This window comes from Aptenodytes patagonicus, chromosome 20 (assembly GCF_965638725.1).
Source record: "Aptenodytes patagonicus chromosome 20, bAptPat1.pri.cur, whole genome shotgun sequence".
Lineage (NCBI taxonomy): Eukaryota > Metazoa > Chordata > Aves > Sphenisciformes > Spheniscidae > Aptenodytes > Aptenodytes patagonicus.
Window position 1 is genome coordinate 3,550,527 of NC_134968.1, and position 20,709 is coordinate 3,571,235.

At 47.6% G+C, this 20,709-nt stretch overlaps 2 protein-coding genes across 8 annotated transcripts; one reads left to right on the plus strand and one right to left on the minus strand.

Moving 5' to 3' along the window:
* Positions 1–103: 103 nt before the first annotated feature.
* On the plus strand, positions 104–12,691 carry STRADA (STE20 related adaptor alpha). Of its 6 annotated transcripts, none has more exons than XM_076356546.1 (13): positions 104–147; positions 372–456; positions 1,767–1,824; positions 2,681–2,709; positions 6,335–6,437; positions 6,958–7,079; positions 7,212–7,320; positions 7,436–7,559; positions 8,466–8,637; positions 9,294–9,398; positions 9,563–9,804; positions 10,495–10,537; positions 11,219–12,691. In XM_076356546.1, exons 2-13 carry the CDS (start codon positions 421–423, stop codon positions 11,369–11,371), a joined length of 1,296 nt encoding a protein of 431 aa, XP_076212661.1. In that variant the 5' UTR covers positions 104–147; positions 372–420; the 3' UTR covers positions 11,372–12,691. The 6 variants fall into 6 exon arrangements, with proteins under 6 accessions (XP_076212661.1, XP_076212664.1, XP_076212662.1 ...); XM_076356549.1 differs by having other exon boundaries at positions 372–432; XM_076356547.1 differs by lacking the exon at positions 104–147 and adding an exon at positions 152–176.
* Positions 3,983–19,885, minus strand: LOC143169262 (E3 ubiquitin-protein ligase RNF113A-like). 2 transcript variants are annotated; one of them, XR_012996871.1, is made up of 11 exons: positions 19,786–19,885; positions 19,367–19,443; positions 19,139–19,243; positions 17,611–17,718; positions 17,226–17,335; positions 16,915–17,021; positions 16,242–16,331; positions 15,260–15,353; positions 14,473–14,579; positions 13,086–13,942; positions 3,983–4,739 (listed from the first exon to the last, which is right to left on the minus strand). XR_012996871.1 is itself a non-coding variant. In XM_076356554.1 (10 exons), the coding sequence occupies exons 1-10, from the start codon at positions 19,883–19,885 to the stop codon at positions 13,857–13,859; spliced, it is 984 nt and encodes a 327-aa protein (XP_076212669.1). In that variant the 3' UTR covers positions 12,688–13,856. The 2 variants fall into 2 exon arrangements, 1 of the variants encoding a protein (XP_076212669.1); XM_076356554.1 differs by lacking the exon at positions 3,983–4,739 and having other exon boundaries at positions 12,688–13,942.
* Between the last annotated feature and the right edge of the window lie 824 nt (positions 19,886–20,709).

Below are 20,709 nucleotides of genomic sequence, written 5' to 3' on the forward strand. Positions count from 1 at the left end.
TTCTGAGGGAGCCAACATGGCGCCGGCCGCTTCCCGCCGCTCGCGCGCGCGGGAGCTTCAGGGGCGACGTCACGTACGCGCCGCGACCCGCGAGCACCCGCATCACGTGGCGGCGTGCTGGCGTCACACGCGCAGCGTCTCCTGCCGGTAAGCGGCGGCCGCAGCCTGAGGAGCGGGTGAGGGGCCCGGGGGGTGGTCGCCGCCCTGCGGGGCCGCCGCGGGCCCTGGGCGGTGTTTGCCGGCCGGCCGCGCTCCGGTAGGGCCCTCCCGGCCGGGGGGGGGGGCCGCCGGGCCCCGGGTGAGCGCTGCCCGGCGCGGGGTCTCGGTCCCGGGGTGAGGCGCGAGGGGGTGACCCGCTCTTGTGCCTGCAGGTTGCCCGTCCTTTCGCGAGCTGCGTGTGGTAACGCAAACGCGGATTCCATGTCTTTTCTTGTAAGTAAACCCGAACGGATTAGGGTGAGTGTTGAACGCCTTCCAGCTTCCCTCAGACGCCGGCGTGTCGGTAGAGCTGCCTTGCGCTTGTGCAGAGGAGCTTGCGGCGGGGCCGGCCTCCTGGAAAGCACCTCAAAGTCACGTTAAAATCCGCTAATTATAGGGCATCCATGTGCACGCTAGGCGCTAGTTAAAAAAGAAAACCACACCACCCTGCGCTTCAGTATTTATTGCTTGCACACCTGTGTCTCCGTTGCGTGTGGTGCAAGGGGTTCGTAATGAGCGTCGCAATTAAGACAAAGTGCGGTAACGCCGATTGTTTCATACCTTTCTTTAAGAAGTTACTGCCCCACCTGTGTTGCACCACCGACAGTTTCTGCTTGTGGGTTTTGTTTTTTTTTTTCCTAAACTTAGCCTGGAAAGCTAAACGCAACAGCTTTGTTTAATTCTGCGTTTTTAAATGAGGAAGTTTCACGTGAGAAAACCACTTTTAACGCCTTAAAATGATATTGTTATATACGAGTTTTGAGTCGTCATCACGTAAAGACTCGTTGGTGCTTTCTAGGACTAGGCTTCCCTTGCACTAAACGACATAAGCTATTTTTTCAGTTATTTTACCGAGTAGACAAATTCTAACATGGGAGTGTTTGTGGTTGTTTAATGCTAACTTCGTGATCGACACTCTGCAAGCCTAAAATTGCATATTCTATTGTGTGTTATGTGTGCATGAATATATATTTTTCTTTGAATCGTGGAGTTGAACAGAGCGGTAGAAACATTTCTCTGTACAACCTAATGCTTGCTGTGAATTTTAAGCATGAATTCTGGAAGAGAACAACAGCTTTAAAACATTTATGTTCTAATTTTGCATTCAGTCAATAGATATATAGCCAAAATATTTAAGTTCTTTAAGAGATCACCTCATTGTAAATAGTTGAAGCTTTTTTTACACCTATTCCAACCAACCAAACAACTTTTATTTGCATATAGAAGGGAGTTGTAGCAGGCTTATTATTTTTGCTGTACGTGCATGGATAAAGGTTCTTGTTTGAATGATCTATAATTATGTTAACTTTATTGCAAGTGCATGCTGCTCAGGAAAAGCAGTAGCACCTGTGTGGTTGCTGGCTGCACGCCATCGTAGTGGCACAAGAAGAGAATATCCTTGTCCAAAGTAAGGATGTAACTCTGATGCTGCAGCTAATTAGTTTCAGACCGCAGTAGAATCCTTGAAGTGTTAAGATTCTCTTATGTTTTTGGGGGGAGAGGGGGAAAAGAAACTCGTCTTTAGATGGAATGACTAATTATCTGGGGGATTTTGTTTTTTCTTTCAGCGGTGGGTGTCTGAAAAGTTCATTGTTGAGGGCTTAAGAGAGTTCGAACTGTTTGGAGGTAAGTTTCCCTCTCGTTAGATGACATTGTTAGAAATGTTTTATTTTAGCCACAGGGTCTGTTAATTTGCTTGTAAATATGTATCTTAACAGTAAAAGTGATGAATAAATCTGTTTGTAGCAGCAGATCTGGTTATTCAAGCTGGCTAACCATATAAAGTTAATATGGAAGTGTCCAAGATCTAGCAAGTTATTTGGAAATCAATTTCACGTTGATGGCAGTACTATTTTCAGACCCTGCATTCTGTATTTCTTAGCATAACCACTTATTTTCCTATGAAAAAGATTTGGGGTTTGGGAAGGTTAATTATAATTTTCCCAGTAAAAATAGATTTTGAAACTCTGATGATAGCTCCCCAGTGTGCCTGCAGGAGAGCTGATTAATTTCTGTTCTGCTTTGTGCATAACGAGCAAAATTGCCCACTAGGATGCAGAATTCTCGATCAGTGACACAGAAGGTGACCAGAGCATAGGAAAGATGTCTAGATCTTGAGCTTCCAGGTGGAGTGGAAGAATTTTCACTACTTTAAACTTTAGATAGTTTCTTCTGTAAGCAAAGTAGGTATGTCATTTTTGAATGTGTTTAGAGGTATAATAAAAAAAATTGTCACCTTACGTTTATGCTGAATATATGAACAGTAGCACTATTTGAATCTCTTTAATTCCCATACTTGTACTACAATTTGATTATTTTTAGTGCTGCAACCTTATGTGTAAATTAAATGTCTTTGTCTAAAAAAAAAAAAAATTTGGTATCAAAAAGTATCATGCAGGGTTATTTACTCAGTTTTCCAACTATATTTTTAATGGGTATCTGTTGAACGCAACATGGTGAACAATTAATTTCTTTACTCCAGAGCAGCCTCCGGGTGACTCTCGGAGAAAAGTAAGTGACTTTTGCAGGCTGTGGTGCTGTGGTTCATTGCATGGAGATTATTCCTTGTGGAAGTTTGATTTTTTTTTTTCTTTTTATCTTAGTTATATATTTCATCTCTGTATTTAGCTCTACAAGTGTGGAAACAGGTTTCACCCTGGAGTGGAGATTTTGGTGTGTGGTTTTCAAACTCTACGTGACAAGTCAAAACCTCAAACTTAATCTCTTGGATTTGTATTTGTGTCGTCATCCCCCAGCCCCCTGGGGGTCTCTTTTTTTGAGATGATTTGGATCTGATTCTTCAGAGATGCTAATCTCTTATAACTCTCCTTTAGAATAAAAGGAAGAGGTTAGTTTATGGGACTTCTGAAAACTAGGCCCAAAAAATTTTATGTTGGCCATTCAAAACCAGTGCTCCCTTCTGAACACATTGATTCTGATTTTCTTTCTCTTCCCTGTAGAGCAGCCACAACAGAGGCTCCAACATCAAAACCAAACATCATGTAATTTTCAGTTCGAGGTGACTTTACCTCCTGTTGTCTGGTCGTCTTCGGAGCCAATTCCGTGTGTGCTTAGAGAGCTTTGCCTCTTAAAAACTAAAATCACTGGCAAACATGGAATGTCTGTTCAGAAACGTACAGCCAAAATGTGGCAGTTGAAAACTTTACCTTGACGCTTTTTGTTCTGCAGGGCCTGATTGCACGCTATCTGCTTCATAATGAACAATTCTCATAGAATAACACAACTTACGATAGAATGTATTTGTCTAAATGATTTCCCACCTACCCACACCATACTGAAACATTTCTGTGTGCAGGTGTTGCTCTAGTTCAAGCTAATTACAAACACGAATTAAGTGTGATTTGGTTATAGCTGTGTCAGTTCAAGCTGCTTATAATTGACTTTTGTGCCAGTGTCTGTAATTCACTGGCACAAACAAAGCTGAAAATATGAGATGTATATGGAATGTTTTGTATGAAGTCAAGTAAACTTACACCTTTTTTTAAATTGCTGAGTGTTATGCATATGCTGGACTGGAAGCAAATGGAGATGAGCATCTGTTTTGTTTTCATTACAGTATTCACTTGGGGTTCGGTCACCTCTGCAGTGGTTATTGCTGACTCTTATTTTGATTTTTACATCTAAATAAAAGCTTACTTTTTCCAGCAGGGCTATAGAAAAAGGTAAACAATTTGGGGAGGGGGATAGGAGGCAAATTGTTGTTGCTCATGCTGAAAGTGAGTGGGGGAACGAGGAGGTGGAGAGGAAGGCAGCAGAACAAAAACGACATTCCCTCTTCCTAATTGAGATGAACGTCATTTGGCAAATGCAGATTCTTGCTAGCATCACATAACTGATTTTCTTACGGCATTTATAACAGTAGTTGCCTTGCAAAGATTAATTTCCTTAAATCTATCTCAAATTAAAGTCAGATCAACAAGCCGGAAAGCTAGCTCTTAATGAATGTCATGCCATAAAGCTAGTCATACGTGACTTCATTTTGCAGCTGCTTTTGCTTTTGACCATACACCAAAAGTCCTGTGTGAAACCACTGAGGAGCTTTTTTTGCAGTATTTCATAAATGACATTTCAGTTTAACTTTTATTTTTTTTTAAAAAAACCCTCTTGTATGATGTTGATAAACTTCTGGTAGAGCTCCTTTTGCATTAACTCTCAGTTATTGGTCACTGCTAACATGAAGAGAGGTGAGTGAAGACCTCTGATGTACTGGAAGACTTTTAAAAAGGGAATTCACAGTATTTTTCCATTACTGTTGAAACAGCCTACGCCATTAATAAGATTAAACTTATTTAATTTTTTTGCGTCTGATTTGTTGGCTTATGCTGTATCTGGAGTGGACTTTAATAAAGCAAACCACTTACACATTGCTCAGTGTTTCACCAGCTGTCATTGCTCCGTAACACTGCTTATCAGAGCCTCCTGCTTTCATTTCCTTGGTGGTGCCTTTCTGCTTCAGAGGTTTCCATCTGCCTGTGTGTGTCTCCTGGCAATCTTGCTGTTGACAGGACTGTGTGAAATTGCTGGAAGAAGTAATGAGTGACACAGTTGAGATCAGAATTGACAGGCATCTTTAACAGAAGTTTGAAATCGTGAATGGAAAGTTGCTGCCTGTTCTCAGCCAAGGAACAGCACTGTCTAGTGTTTATGACTAGAAAAAAGGATTTGGGGCTGCTGAGATCTCGGGGGTTAGCTATCCTGAAACAGGACCGAGTTGCTGTGCTAGAGTTGTTTGAGCTGAAATGATACCGTAGCACTGTTCACAAATCTTGAAGGTTTGCCTTTTCCCTTAACTGAAAAATATACCTGTTTAAAAGGTAGGCAGAGAGAGGTAGAATGTGTGCTGTTCAAGGTCAGTTGAAAGAGCGGAACTTGGGAAGCGTTGACTATTAGTTTACTCCCAAAGTATACTTAGGGACCCAAAGGTAATTTACGGCAAATTCATGGCTGCGCTCATGGCACTAAGTTTACCCTGGACTGAGTGTAGAACAGCAAGTTTCTTGTTTTTCAGCTGCCACTGTGTTGTTTCCATCTTTCAGTGATGGAAAAAAGAGTATTTGCTGTCACTCTAGGAAAATGCACAAGCCTTTTCTGCTTCATGTACCATGAGAAAAGGTCTGATAAAGGGCATTTGCAGTTGATGAAGAATGAGGTGGAAAAAATGAGCTGGAGTTCCAAATGTCAGGAGGAGTTAATGTGCTGGAAATTTGAGATAACTAAATCTGATCTTAGACACCAAATAAATTTGGTTCCCCATTAAGATGCTCTCCTTGTGACTTTGGAAATTTGAGGGAGTTGGAAGGTATAATGGAACTTGCAAGAACATTGAAGTTTGTCTTCTGCAAAATCCTGCTTGGAAAGATTTATGTGTATGTAAATAAAGCAGATAGCTTTATGTCAGATGTAGCAAAGAAAAGCTGACAGGCTTGGGAGTGCTGCTTCCCCGTGTGGTGTGGGGTCTTTTTCTTTTCTGTTGTTTTTTGCTGTAAGCACTAATGCTTTGCAGTTCAGTTTTTGCTTTCATTTGGAGCTTCTCTTCTCATGCGTGTCCGATCTTCATATCTTGGGCTAAGTTGGTTCATCACTTCTACCATTCAGCTAAGCAGCTTCAGCTGTGCTGGTCTTATCGCAGATGAGCAGCTGAAGACCAGAAGCCCCAGCATCAGACAGGAATGCTGACTGCCAGAGTGCAGAGAGGTGCTACGAACAAGCTTTCCTTTGGCATTTGCTCATGCAACAGGAAGGTGGCACAGAAGTTTGTAATTAATGAGAGAAAGGTAGTTACTATAAAGCAGTGCTTAAGCTGTCCTGGGGAATGGTAATTGGCTTTATCCAAATATTCCTAAAGACATTCCAGCTTACAGTAATTAAGAACCTACCTGTTACGGTTACATGTTTTGAAACACAGATATCTGGATCTTCTGAAATGAGGCATCTCCTGAATTTCAATTGATAAATAACTATTTAAAATTATTTTAACAGCAATTAAATTCTCTCTTCTATATTCAGTACTGTCTTCTTATTTTGAGGTGTATGATAATATAAGGAGCAGATGATTTTTCTAGCACGTGATCTTTATTTCTTTTGACCTGACTTTATTTTTTTTTTTTTCCCCCAGACAAATGAGGCGAGCTCCGAGTCGATAGCTTCTTCCCCTAAAAGGGACACCATGAGCAACTTCCTACCAGACAGCAGCTGTTATGAGTTGCTCACTATCATAGGTAATACTACAGTGGACTGGAGGATCGGAAGTCTGCTTTGCAAAGAAAATAACTTCTGCAGATTTGTTGGCCTTTTCTTGATTGATTGCTTATTTTTGACATTAGATGCCCGTCCTCTTTGATTTTAAAATCACTTTAATAAAAAATGAGGTGCCAATCCCAAAGGCTTTCAACTGAAAGAGATATGTGGTGGGTTAATGATACTGAGTGAAGTACAAAGTCAGCAGAAGCAGCCTGAAACCTGTCCCTGTCCTTGGTGGGGCTGCGGCCTAATCGTTTTATTTCTACCTCGGTTCTGAACTTGAAAGACAGGATAGTATTACTGGCTAGGAGGATTTCTCTTGATGGGATACATGCCAAGGAATGTGGTATCTGATGGAATGATTACTCTTTTTCACAAGGCCAAAAATAGTTTCAATAAATGAGCGTAAAGATTATTTAAGGGTCAAGGACTGGAGGACTTTGCCAGAAGTGTGTGGTTCCAGAAATATTGCTGAAGCTTTAATGCCTTTTCTTTCAGGCAGAGGCTTTGAAGACTTGATGGTTGTGAACCTGGCCAGGTATAAACCCACAGGAGAGTATGTCACAGTCAGAAGAGTGAACTTGGAGGCCTGCACAAATGAAATGGTCACATTCTTGCAGGTAACACGAATCCACTAATACCATAATGCAAGTTTAGGAGAGGACAGGCAGCAAGAGCAGTGCTTATCAATGCTGTATTCGTATTTCTGCATTTACTAAATTGAATCAAAATACCTTTTTTTTTTATTTTAGGGGGAACTTCATGTTTCCAAGCTCTTCAACCACCCTAACATCGTGCCATACAAAGCAACTTTCATAGCTGACAATGAGCTATGGGTAGTGACGTCTTTCATGGCCTATGGTAGGTGGAGAGGGAATACCTTTGTCCGACCATCATATTCTGTGAAATGAAATTTAAGAGGCGAAGTATCCTTGTTTTTTTTTTCCTGACCAATTAAGAGGTGTTTTCTTTTTAGGTTCTGCAAAAGATTTAATCTGTACCCATTTTATGGATGGGATGAGTGAACTGGCTATCGCATATATCCTCCAAGGCGTATTGAAAGCACTTGACTACATCCACCATATGGGCTATGTACATAGGTAATTAAAAAAAAAAAAAAGACAATCCATTTTCCTTCTGTTGGAAGTTCTCAGAAATGCTACTCATCACTACAGCGGAGTGGATAGTTCAAAAGATGCGGAACGCATTATTGAGTTTTGTATTACTTTGCTGTTAGAGCAAGCCCGTTTGATACTCGTGGCAAATTGTATCACTGATCTTCCTGAACTGTGTGAAAGTGTCACCGTGGAACAAACTTATCCCAAAGACCACTGTGTATGTAAAATCACAACCGCAGCTCATATTGACAGGCTGACTTGTTAAGGCTCTGTTCAGATACTATTGATAGTCTCCAAATTGAGACTGACAGTGGTGGTGGTGGGGATTTGCCCTGTTACTGTTGAAGGTCCTGGGTCCATAACCTTTAGTCCTGCGTTTCTCCTTGCCACAGAAACGTTCTTTGGGAACCTGCAAAGTAGGTGAATAGAGTCCTGTTAATGTTTGCAGAAGCGGTTTTGCACAGCATTCAGGATGGTCATTAGGAGTCTCAGCCTCCTGGTAGGAGGCTGATCAAGTATTGCCCTGTGCATTGAGCTGTCCAGTAGAGTAGGCTTTTATCCTTTCCATAGGTGCTCGCTAAGGATGAATTTCTCTTTAGTACTACAACTTCTCTTAATCTCTTTCTAAATCACTGCCTCCATCCCTTAGCATATTTTTCCTCTTCTCTGATACATCCTTCTGTTGCAAAAGTAAATTTCAAATGCTAAAAGTTCTAGGTTATTAGTGGTTACTACTTTTATTGTATGTACTGTAAAAGAAATTCAGCTTACCTATGCCTGCCTTAAATCCTTTGCAGTGCCTTTCCGCACTAAGACTTCCTGGGAAAGCTGTAAGGAACATAACTCTCTTGAGGCCAGAGAACCTGACTATTTTTACTTTTTTTTCAGGAGTGTTAAAGCCAGCCATATCCTGATCTCTGTAGATGGGAAGGTGTACCTCTCTGGCCTGCGAAGTAATCTAAGTATGATCAACCATGGGCAGCGACTCAAAGTTGTTCATGACTTTCCCAAATACAGCATCAAAGTCCTGCCTTGGCTCAGTCCTGAAGTCTTGCAGCAGGTGTGTTGAAAAAAAACCTGCTACTTTTTAGTGATATATGGTATCTCTGTATAATTTCTGAGTTCTGATGGCATGTTCAGGGGGTGTAGGGGGACACACACACATGACAAAAGCCACAGGATTACTTTTTCTTGTGATGAGCTCTATCCTTTTCTTCTGTCCTTTACCTTAAAACCAGTGACCCCCAGCAAGGGGAAACCTGTATTCCTGTCAAAAGGGGCAATTGCTGAGAAGCCCATGTCACAACATTGTCTTTTCTTTCCCTCCAGAGGAAGGTGCACGAATGCAAGGAAAAGAAAGCGGAGTGGCTAGAGGAAACAGATCTGGGGAGGGCGCAGGGCGAGTGGGTAGAATTTGATCTGATCTATTTGACTAAATAGTTTTCTTGTAGGTACTTCTACAGATTCTCCGATTAGCAAAGTGTTACCCTAAGGTGGATGCCATCCCTACTAGCTAGCTGATTTCAGTTAAATTAATGTTGCCCTTAACTGTGTGTTTTAACAAACAAAAAACCCATGACCACAATAAACCAGCCTGTATGTGGTTGTACTATTTCTGCTCTAATCATTTGGGTTTGCTGTTCTGCGTATGGAATCATGGGTATTGCCCATGCAATCCCATGTAAGTCCACAAGGCTAATTTTTCTTTTCATCTAGAATCTCCAGGGTTACGATGCAAAATCTGACATTTACAGCGTAGGGATAACAGCCTGCGAACTGGCAAATGGACACGTACCGTTTAAAGACATGCCTTCTACTCAGGTAAGGTTTAAAAGCTGTTCCCTTCTCATCCTTCATCCTGGCACATGGAACTGCTTTGCTGCACTGGGATGTGAAGACAGAAGGGTGCCGTGCCTACCTGGATGAGAAACCTTAAATGTCTGGTCTTCCTGTGTGTGATGTTGCTTATCCCCCTTCTCTTCCAGATGCTCTTGGAAAAGCTGAATGGAACTGTTCCCTGCCTGCTAGACACCACCACAATTCCTGCTGATGAGCTGACTATGAAAACCTCCCGTTCAAGTGCTAACTACGGGATGGGCGAGAGCATGGCTATTAGCAACGTGAGAGCGGCCAACGGAGAGCCAACCCTGCACCCTTATCTTCGGACCTTTTCCACCTACTTCCATAACTTCGTAGAGCAGTGCCTCCAGCGGAACCCCGATTTCAGGTAAAGCCAGGTGAAAGCTGCTCTTCACAGACCTGCACTATTCTAGGGCAGATTAACCCAAGAGAGCCAGCAGAGGTTATTCAGTTTTCTTTCCAAAAGTCTAGTGGAGTGAGGATGTGCTCCATACATTGAGAAAAGCAGTCCAAGTATGTAAAAGAAGAGCAGTGTTAATACTTTGAGCGCTTTCTGTAAGAGAGCCTGAAGAATTACTTTGCAGCCTTCTTTGGAGGGTAGAGTGGTGCTACACGTCAGGAAAATAAACTGAACAACTTGAATTTCTGCTCCCTGTGAGACTGTGTTTACCCAGTTTCCATCACTGCGAATGTCTGTTGTTCAGTCAGCAGAGAGTAACGATGGGAAGTGATCAAGAACTGTATCTTCCTCCGTAGTGAGCATAAGGTCATCTTTAGCCATGACAAACTTCTCTAGCGTACCACACTGTTCAGAAGCTTTCCCTTGACCAAATGGTGGGGTGTACAAGTAGGTAACTTGCACAGAAGAAGGTTGAACTGCTTGCATAAAACATCACGCAAAGATAATAAACAGTGCTACTGGTTACAAAAGGGATATCCTATAGCTGAGAAATGAGAGAGGCAGGAAAGACCCTGGTCTTTTCTTTCTTCCACTACCTGACTTTAAACACTGACGCATTTTCTTGTGTGCTTACTTTATTCTAACTCCCTTCTACAGGCCAAGCGCAGGCACTCTGCTTAATCATCCCTTTTTCAAGCAGGTAAGGAACTAATTTAATCTGCAGATAAAGAACAGTGGCTTTTCTGTAGTCGTCTTGCTGTCTCACTGAACCTGGGGGCGGGAATGTCGAGTTGCTGAATTTTCTGTGATCTGAAAGAATTAAGTTAGTTTGGTGACTAATTGTAGTGCAGCTTGGTGATCCTCACGTTGTCCTCGGAGGTGGATGGGCTGTTCTCAAAAGCATCTCTTCCTTATCTAAACAGAGGATGTAAATCTGCCTGTCCTGTATGGCAGAACAGTTTCACCCACAGGCTATTGAGTCCTGGGGCGAGGCAGTCCTAACCTGGTCCTTAATGAGACCAAACCGAGGTGATCTGTGCGTTGCTTACAGTTGTGTGGCAGGTTGGTGAGCTCCAGCCCTGGCACGGGAAAAGGCAGAGGCTCTCCTGCTCCTGAAATGATTTGTCTGGCTTGCTCTGAGCTGGGGGTTAGGGTTGTGCTTCACTGAGGGGGAGCATCAGGACCACAGCACCCAAGTGCTGCTGAAAAGGCTGCACGCAAAGCACTTCTCGTGACAAGATGCAGTGCGAAAGCCCTGCACGCGTCTCGGTGCAGGTGGGCAGATAATACTGTGTTCTTACTTTCACATTGTTGCTGCTTGACTGTGATGTGCAAGTGTGGGGAAGCATTTCAGCAGCCGAGGTCTCTCCTTCCTGTGCAGATCAAGCGCCGTGCTTCTGAAGCACTCCCTGAACTTCTGCGCCCCGTCACCCCAATCACCAATTTTGAAGGAACGCGGCCCCAGGATCCCAGTGGCATTTTTGGGCTGGTATCAAACCTGGAGCAGCTGGATGTGGATGACTGGGAATTCTAGAAAAACAGGGACTATACCTGGTTCTGGAGGAGCTTTCTGGACATTGTAATTTATTGGTTCTGTTCATAAAAGGTGATGAATGTTACACATAGAAGAGTTTACAGGTCCTTGGGAAGGAACTTCAACTGCCTGTTTACTTAGGAAGTAGCCTGGAAACAAATGGACAGACCTGAGCTGGAAGAGGATCAACCCCAAGGAACTGGAGTATTCCAGATGGTGCAGTGCCCAGCGCCCCAGTTCTTGCAGCTGAGCACTGGTAGATCACTCAAATGGGTTGAGTGAGCCTGTTTAGCCTCTATTTATGCGTTTCTGAAAATCACTGGCTTCCTCGTATCACAGTTGAAGGCTGTGTGTCCCTACCCTCTTTGGTTCTTTCTCTTTTAAGGGTGCCTTAGAGTTAAGGGGAGGCAGGCAGCTCTTAGTTTTTGGCATTCTCTTAGAGCTAGTCAGATTACTGTTACAGTGTTGTCACAGGGTAGCTTTTGAGAGTGTGGAAAAAAGGGATTATGTTCTCTAAATTTAGTCACTGCTTTGTGATGGAAAATGGGAGATCAAAGACAATCCGATTCCATTCCAGGCACACTTGCTGCATCGGGCTTTCTTCTACAGCGCTGGATTCTTCTCTTCCAGTTCTGGAGAGAGCTTTTGAAGAGACTCCTCTCACTTGATGCCGAGCGCTCTGAACTCCAGGTCAGACAGGGCATTCCAGCCTCTCCTCCCATGGCTGCCTGGGTCACCAAAGCGTGTACACGTGCACAAGGTACCAGCTTTTTTATCCCCACAGCACATCTAGCTGAGCCTCCCGTTAGCTGGGCTGGTTTCACAGTAGGTAACACTCATACCAGCTTGTTCTCAGTGACTTACCCTGGCACAGAGGAAAATTGACTTTCATGCTAAATCCTCTTGCTCACGACTCCTCTTTGAATGTCATGTACAGAGTTGATCCTAAGCCTTCCATTACCACTGCTGTTCTGCCTTCCCTGACTGAATGACAGGTAAAAGCTTGCTTCTCACATGGCTCCCCTCGATTCACGGCTGTGTGACTTTGCCCTGCTGCTGTGGCAGCTCCCCCCATTCCATGGTATTTGTTTTTTGGAGGTGCATTTAAGGCTTTTAGTTTGACCTTTCCAAGGACCATGGGTGCTGGAGGTCTTTCTACTCTTCAACGAAGCACTGAGAATCCAGTCCTGTAGGTGTGGTTGATGGGAGTAGTGGTGCTGGCAACAGGTCCTTCTTGTGTTTATAAACTGTACTTGAACCCAGATAAAAGTTTGTTACTCTAGTTTTTTGCCAAAACAAATAAAGTATTTCTGAAGTTTTTTTAAGTCTCTTGTTTCTGCAAGATGATGGTGTGGATCACAAATGATGACACGGGCTGGCTCTGCACGCTTGCTCTTCTTATTTCCTTACTTTCGTATAGCTCACCACAGTTAGCTGCAACTGCCGTCATGTTTCAAAAACGTATTTCAACTAAAGCAAGAAGCTGTTAACAACTGCTCTTGCTCTTCTCTGAATGTTTCGGTAGAATGCATTCTCCCAGAACAGGGGTGAATTCCTCCTTCTACTTCCTCCCTAGGATCAGGTTTGGCTCCTGATTTAATTTTATTACAGTAAGCAGATCTTAATTTCCTAGCTTGTTATGAAGTCTGTAGCTTGCAAAAATCCTTATTCCTCTCCCACAAGCCTGGACAGGGACTGAATCACCGGTACTTACAGCAAGAAAAAGCACAGTACCACTCAGCATCGTCCCAAAGGTTTTGAGTGAGTGATGGTTTGGAGGAGATGGGTTTCCTCACAGAAGAGGGATGATTCAAGAGGTGTGTTGCCCACTGAAGATCTAAGCCTCTCTTGAATTCTCCTAGGAACCAAGAGGCAGGCAGAAAAGACAGGAGGGAACACACTGAGCTATAATAAATCACAAATAACTGCAGCGCTCTAGCCTGCTTTCCCATGAGTTAGCAGTTTTAGGGTGAAGGATGATCTTAATGCAAGCTAGTACTTCTCATCCCCTTCCATGCTTTCAGCTTGCTACATGCTCAAAGATTATGGACTTAAATTAACTCAGAGATAGATTTATGCTTACACAGCAGCAGGAAGCAAGCAGGATCAGTGCAGTTAGGAGTGAAACAGCAGCACCTTGGTCAAAAAAAGAAGTTACGAAGTAACTGAATGTAGTCTTCAACACCTCCTTCCCCAGGCGCACTGCTGCACTCAGAGGCAACTGTTGGGGTCCTGCTGGCAGCACGGTGGTAGCAGACAGCCATACTCAGCCACGACTCTTGAGTCTCACCTTACCTGTTCCGTCTTGTGCCTTCACAGAGCAGCAAACAAGGAATCCGGCACGGTCAGGACACTGTTTGAGTAGCTGCTGGTTGGATACACAAGTACTGGCTACAGCTGCTGGCCCCAAGGCAAGTGCTGTGAGCTTTTTTTTTTTTTCTCCCATGAAAGCTTTATTCAGCTAGATACAAAACAGGGTGCTCTGCTATTGCGGATCCTCTCCATGGTCTGAATGCTGCTGCTCTTCCTCCTCTTCCTCCCCTTTGTGTTTTTCCAATTTTGCCATGAGCTCTGAAAAACAGGAATAGGCAGGATGAGACTCGAGGCGCAGGGGCTGTCCCACACCAAAGCCAGGTGCCCAGGTCCTGCATACACCCATCTCTGCAAGAACCAGGGCAGCTACCAAAAACTACTTGCCTACACAAAGGCTCAGCTAGGAGCTACCACCGTTTGCCGAGTCCAGGGCATCAGCTGTTACAGTCATAGAATCCATCAGTGCGTTACTGACCTGCCAACTAGAGCATCAGACAAGCTGCTGCCTCCACTCCCGCAGCACATCCCCCCCCCTACCCTCACCAGAAGTCACACTCCCCGCGTTCCCCACCTGGGCAAGCACGGATGCTCATTTTGCACCTACGGGAGCCACACAGGCCGTGATTTAGTGTCTCCCGGCACTAAAGCAAGCTCTGCCGGCAGCCAAGGGCTGTGAGCTCCAGCTTAGGGCCAAGCCCAACACCGAGACGATGACACCTCAGGAGCTGGTGCCTTTGCTGCTCCAGACGCTGCCACTGAAAGCCCTCTCTCCCACAGGCGCCCGTTACCTTTTGCTGGGTTGAAGACTCCATTAGTTTGCTTGTCACAGACGTAGCAGCGCTGGGATTTGCGATAGTGTTGGAGGGCACAATTCTCACAGAAGTAGTGCCTGCACCTGTACAGAGACACAGATGCCACAGCACGTCACCAGATACAGTCGCTGCGTCCAGGCGTTAGAAAATTACTGACTACTGGTCCCCAGGGGATGCAAAAGTGAGCTGCATGCAAAGCTTCCTCTGCAGCACTGTCCCCATGAAAGGTGTTTCAGCATTGCTTCACTGATGTGGAGCGATGGCACAGAGCCACCAGTGAGCTCTTCCAGACACCGGGTACCTAGCAAGACAGCTGGCAGCGTGGGAGAGGGCTGGCAGCGTGTGATGTCCAGGCTGCCCCCAGCCTGCTCCTCATCCTTGGCAAGCTCTTGGCTTCCCCATGCTTCTGTTTCTCTGCTCACGCAATGCAGCGTGCCGTTCAGTGTCCAGGACAAATGAAGGCACGAAAACAAAATCTCAAGGTTAACGGGAAAGATGATGTAATGAGGCAGCATCTGTGGAAATCTAAAAGGTGCCTGGACAACAAAGGCTTGAGATCCCTTCCAAGGAGATGCTCCAGATGCAGTGATGAGACTCCCTGGTTATTAGAGGATTTCCCCACCCACCGGAAAGCCACAGCAGACAACAAGCAGATTCTACCCACCAGCCTGTGGGCAGTGTTTGTATCTGCCTCGACAGTGAATGACTAGTGAACTGGATCGACAGCAGACACTTGGCTCCTCACGCCAAAACAACCGCTTACTTGGTGACCACGGGGTTCTTGAAGGAACTTCTGCAGATGAAGCATTTGAAAGGCATATCCTCCTCATCGCTGCTCACCTCATAGTTTTCCTCATCTGCAGAAGAGAAAGTTAACCAGACTGGAGCAAGAGCAGAGGCAGGCAGACCAGCCCATGCGTGGGGCATGAAATATTAAATATGGAGAGAGCACAGCAGGTGGGATTAAATCTCTGCTGGAAACAATAGAGCTCTGGCATCTGGGTGTTGCTGATGTCAGTAATACATGTGGGACTGAGATATAATTAGGTCTAATGAGCCAGCGTGCTTGTTGCTCATCTCACAAGAGCAAACTCTTTTCTACCTCGCCCACTCACTGCTATAAAGAGACATATCCTTCAGCCCCCTCCTATTTTTTAAATTTTCTTCCAAACCAGCTGCCACCAAACTCTTTGGCTCCAACTGAACAGAGAACACCCTCTTCCCCCCAGCTGCACAGCGGTTCATGAGCAAGACTCATGAGCCTTGGGCCGCAGCTACGGACAGTATGAGCGAGAAATAATGATGTGACGTAGCATGAAAGCATCCTACCTCCTGGGCATCTGGGGGGCAGGAGATGGTCACATCTCCCCAGCTCCACACAGCTCGCTGCTGGGACCCATACAACAGCAGTGCTGTCCTTTTATAGAGAGCCAGAGGAAATAATTCTCTCTGGTGGCAGCCAGTGGTTATCTGAAAGCAGCAGATTTGCTGAGCGCTGTCAGTGATTACTGGCCCTAAGGTTATCCTGCAGCAGGGAGTTCCACAGCTTTGGACTAGAGTCCTTTCTGTCTAATATTAATTCAACCCAGGGCCCATGCAGTTTGAGACAGCAAAGGATCCATTTCATTCTTAGTGATCCAATATCCCTAAGTCACGTTCGCTTTAGGGCATGATAAGAGGCAGGACCTGGTAGCCTCATCCACCATTAGCTTAGGGAGAGGGAGAGCAGAGAGGTGGTGCCGTACCGTTGACTCCATACCGGCCTTCATCCAGTTCCCGTTCGATCTGCCAGCCGTGTTTGTAGTCCGAGCGGTCGTGGAGGAATTTGCAGCTGTCTGAGCAGCACAAAGAAAGAGGAATTAACAGCTAGGCTGTGTGGGGTAGAGGGTTGACAGGACACCTCATTCAGGAGCAGCCCGAGTTTTGCCCAGCAGAAGGTGAAACCTGATTGCTTCCCCGCCCGCCTGCGCTCCTGGGCAGCGCCAAGCTCCTGGAGCAGGCACAGGATCCCTCTCAGGGTTGGCAGGCCGCGAGGATCGTGCTCTGTGTGCCACAGCGACAGTTCCAGTATTTACACACATGGGAAGTGGGATAAGGAACAGGAAATTCCATCCCTCACATGGCCTCAGTGGCCAGAATACCTGTGGCAGTGTGGGTCACTGGAACATCCCAGGGGTCCCTCCCAGGACTCTTACAACCACTGATTAGAGACCATCAGCTTTCAGAAGGGCCGACACAAATGACAAGAACATCACATAAAACAACTCTGCAACAGCATCACACACCAGCTCTGCAAACAAGTGCCTGTAAATCAGTAAGCGCACATCTGAGCGCCACAAACACGGGATGACAAGCTGGACTGGATCCCTTTGCAGATCTGGCGCAGCACGTGTTCAGCTGCAGGCAAGATCCACTCACCTCCAAAGCCGCAGAACCCAGTTTCTTTGTAGTCCTTGCAGATGTCGGGCTGGTAGTCCCATCGCACCGTGGCCCGCAAGTGCTCCGGAGCACGGATGGGTCCTTTTCTGAAAGGGTGGGAGAAGGCTCAGGCCAGCTGCGCAGCTGCAGTGGAGAAGGCCCCTGGGGGCCTGGTCAGAACCAGGCACCGGACTCGTTAGACAGAAAGAAGCTGGCAGTAGCAGCAAAGTTCAAGCCCCAAACAGGTGCCTTTGGGGATGGTGCCTGAGCTCCTCTGTGGTCCCAGTCCTCTGAGGCTCATCCCAACCTACCTGACCATTCCTGAAGAGGCATTTCCCATCGATGTGTCCTTGGGCTTCACATACTTCTGGTAGTTGTTAATACCACGGTAAATTTTATCATCTTCCTTTCCTCTCAGCTCCTAGGAAAGCAAAAAGAAAAGTGATTAAGGATTAGGAAAGCTTCATGACACAAATTAGCTTTCACCACTCTGACACCAGTCTCCCTTCCCAGCCCTTAATACCAAGATGCCAATAAAGCCAGAAAATTCCCCTATTTTCAAGGGTTACACTCTTGGCTTCTCAAATTTCCAGAGAGGAAGAGACTCAAACTCTTCTCGGTGTGCAGAAGGGGATGAGTAAAGCACACGTACTCCTGCTGTAGAGCAGTAGCTCTTACAGAGCAAGGCTGACTCACCTCCTGGATTTTCTGGCTGCGCTCGAAGATGGCCTGGGCATCTTTCTCCTTTTCTGTGTCTAGTTCATACACTGCTGTGGCTCCCATGTCTTCTGGGCCAACAGGTTTCTGAAAAGCAAGAAGAACTTGTGACAACAGCGAAGAGAAAACCTGTACAAGACAGAGAGCTCCTTGGCTACCTGGAGGGCTGGTCACAGAGCAACTACTGGACGTGGCCTGCTTTACCTTCCATCAGTTTCTACCTTCCCTTAGCACCTGCCAGGGAAAATCCCCCATGGGCTGGATCCAGCCTAGTGCTTGCAGGAAACACTTGTCCTTACTTTACTCCTTCACGCTCAGCCTCGGCTTAGCTGGAAGCTGAACTCAGGTCTCCCATGTCCAACACTTCAATCATGAGACCATCCCGCCTACACGCAGGATGTTATTGTCTGAACTTTTAACCCAGCTGTGGGTGGCTTACATTCAGTTTTAACACAGTGGTCTGGTTTAGATTCCTCTTTAATGGACTGAGCAGACACCTGCTCCTAGGATTTATCAGATCTTCAAGAACAGCTGCACAGAAACCAAAGAGTAATTACAGCTAACCTCAATTAAAACCAAATCCAACTTAAATGCCAAAAGCTTCTGCAGCCCCAAAGCTGTCATCTCCTCCTGCACCCTTCCCATTCTCCTACAGCAAGCAGGGCTAACAATATGCTGCCCCCTTGGCAGCAAAGTGGTGAATAATTACAGCACGAGGTTATATTCATCTTAATCTCTAATGTGACAAGGAGACCTCGGTCTGACCCTGCAGCTTTGACTGGGGGCAGTTAGGCATTATTCCCATTTTATACAGAGGCACAGACAATAAGGAAATAGGTCTGAAGAGGAACATGTGTTGATACCTGCTTTTAAGCCTACTTATGTCCTGCCAAGGCTCATACTAATGGGCAAAACTTCACTGGATCAAGAGGAAAGTTAAGAGAAAAAGCCAGTGGGAAGAGCAATTTGAGCTGGGCCCAAACCTTCACAGCCGATTTCTCTCCACTCCAGATGTTAACAGGACACCCCACCCATCAAGCCCAAGAAAACGACGACGTCTCTCCATAGCTCTTACCCCATCACTGGCCACAAGGATAAAGATGGGAGCACCTTCTAAGTCACCTTGAATTCTTTGTGGAGGAAGATGGTCTAAAACTGAAAACACGAACCCAACAGTAGGGCAAACCTGATTCAAGTGCTCCCTCTCCTGAAAATTTTGTGCGATGTTGGGCAAGTCCAGTGGCGTCTTGCGGTTTTAATTCCCAACTCTAAGAGGGAAAGGGCAACCTTAAATGGCCTCCTAAGGATACAGAGGGTATCAGGAGAACACACCTAGCACAAGGTGCTTGTCTATTAAGAGGGAAGGAACAGGGAGGTGCATCTCTAGATAAAAAAGAAGGAATGGCTGATCCCACATTTGCAGAGGCAAATTCTCTCTATCAAGTGCAGGATCTGCCAGTCCCACCTGACTTCAGACCCCAGAACCACATTCTTGGCCAGTCCTTACCGCCGACCTTGTCGATTTGTAAGTGACTCCGATCTCCTTTGATGGATCCTCATCGTCACTGCTGCTCAGCGCATACGCGGGCCTCTCCTTCATGCATCTCCTGGTCTGAGGGGCAAGAAGACAGCAGGTATGAAGGACGGAAGGCTCCAACACTGTGCCTAGCTTGAGCTTGGCAGGCGACTGCGGATGCACTTCGGATGGAGCTGTGCCCTACTGTGGCTCCCTTACCTTCTGGATCATGGGGTTGGGGGTCTCCCGCCGCCGCTCCTTCCGCACCACCGTGCTGCCCTCTTCACCGCTGCTCTCTGAGAGGTAAAGCCCAGGGGTAAGGGTGCGCCCGGGGGCAGGACCCCAGCCCAAGTACAGGCTCTGCTGGCAGCTTCCCCCCTCCCGCGGGCTGGGGACGCCCGCGGGAAGGTGCGGGAGGCCGGCGGAACCCCCGAGGGCGACGGCGCAGCCGGGGAGGAGCCCTTCACCCGCTCCACCACACGGACATCGGTACGGCTGGGGAGGGCAGCGAGGCTCCTCCGTGTGGGGGCTGCGCTCCGGGGTGGCACCAGGCCCTCCCTCGCCTCCCCAGGGTATCGTAACGGCCCGGCTCCGAGCGCCCTCCCGGGGCCCTCCGCGAAGGCCCCGCCAGCCCTCACCCTGCTCCTGGTCGCTGCTGGGCCGCTTGCGCCGGCCCCTGCCCGCCGCCAGGCCCCGCTTCTTGAAAAGGAAGCTGCACACAGAGCCCTCGTCCGCCATCTTGCGCCGCCGACCACTGCCGTCGGCGGCTAGAGCGGCGCCGGAGGCGGCCTCGGGCAGCGCAGCGCCCCCTGCGGGCGAGGAGGACTGGGCGCCCCGAACGGAGGGGCGGGACCCCGGGGAGAGCGGCGCCCCCGCGGGAGGGCGCCCCCTGCCGGCGGGGGGAGGGAGCGGGGGGGGCCGAGGCGGGCCGGGGGGTCCCGGGCTGCTGAAGCCTCTCGGGGCTCCCCGTGGCCGCTCCCCGCTCCCCTCTGCACTGCCTGTGCCCCCCGGCGCCCCGGGCCCGGCCCGGGCCGGCCCCTCTGGCACCCCGGCTCCTGCCCCCGGCCTCTGAGCCCGGCAGCGGGGCGGGTCCGGCGAGGGGCGAGGGCCGCGGCCCCCCCGGCCCCATCCCCGGTCCCCCTCCATCTGCTCCAGGCCTGCCGTGCTGCTGGGGCCTTCCACGTCGCCATAGCAACGGGAAAAGGAGCTGAGCCCCGGCACCCCCCCCACCCCGGGCCCACCCCGAGCCCACCCCACCGGCCGGCAGACCCCAGCCCCTGCACAGGCTGTGCCGCCCCGGCATCGCCCACAGCCCTGTCTGCGCGGGCGTGGGTGGGTGCACGGGCGCGTGAACACGTGTGCGTGTCCCTGTGCATGCACACGCATGTGTGCACGCGTGTGCACTGACGTGTGGGCGCAGGCGTGTGCGTGCACACGTGTGAGGGTGCATAAGCATGCTCGTGGGCATGTGCTTTTGTGTGTGCATGCGTGCATGTGTGCGTGCATGCGTGGGTATGTATGCATGCCTGCGGGTGTGCATGCACGTGCGTATGTGGGTGTGC

Bases quoted from the DNA above. Each gene is read 5' to 3' on its own strand.
- LOC143169262 (XM_076356554.1), bottom strand. From the start codon at position 19,885: ATGGCGGACGAGGGCTCTGTGTGCAGCTTCCTTTTCAAGAAGCGGGGC. The intron at 15,354-16,241 runs GTACGGCACCAC...TCTCTTCTGCAG, and splicing joins AGGCCGGTATGGAGTCAACG to ATGAGGAAAACTATGAGGTG. The intron at 13,943-14,472 runs GTAACGGGCGCC...CCTGTTTTTCAG, and splicing joins AGTCTTCAACCCAGCAAAAG to AGCTCATGGCAAAATTGGAA.
- STRADA (XM_076356546.1), top strand. From the start codon at position 421: ATGTCTTTTCTTGTAAGTAAACCCGAACGGATTAGG. The intron at 6,438-6,957 runs GTAATACTACAG...CTTTTCTTTCAG, and splicing joins TGAGTTGCTCACTATCATAG to GCAGAGGCTTTGAAGACTTG. The intron at 7,080-7,211 runs GTAACACGAATC...TTTTTATTTTAG, and splicing joins AAATGGTCACATTCTTGCAG to GGGGAACTTCATGTTTCCAA.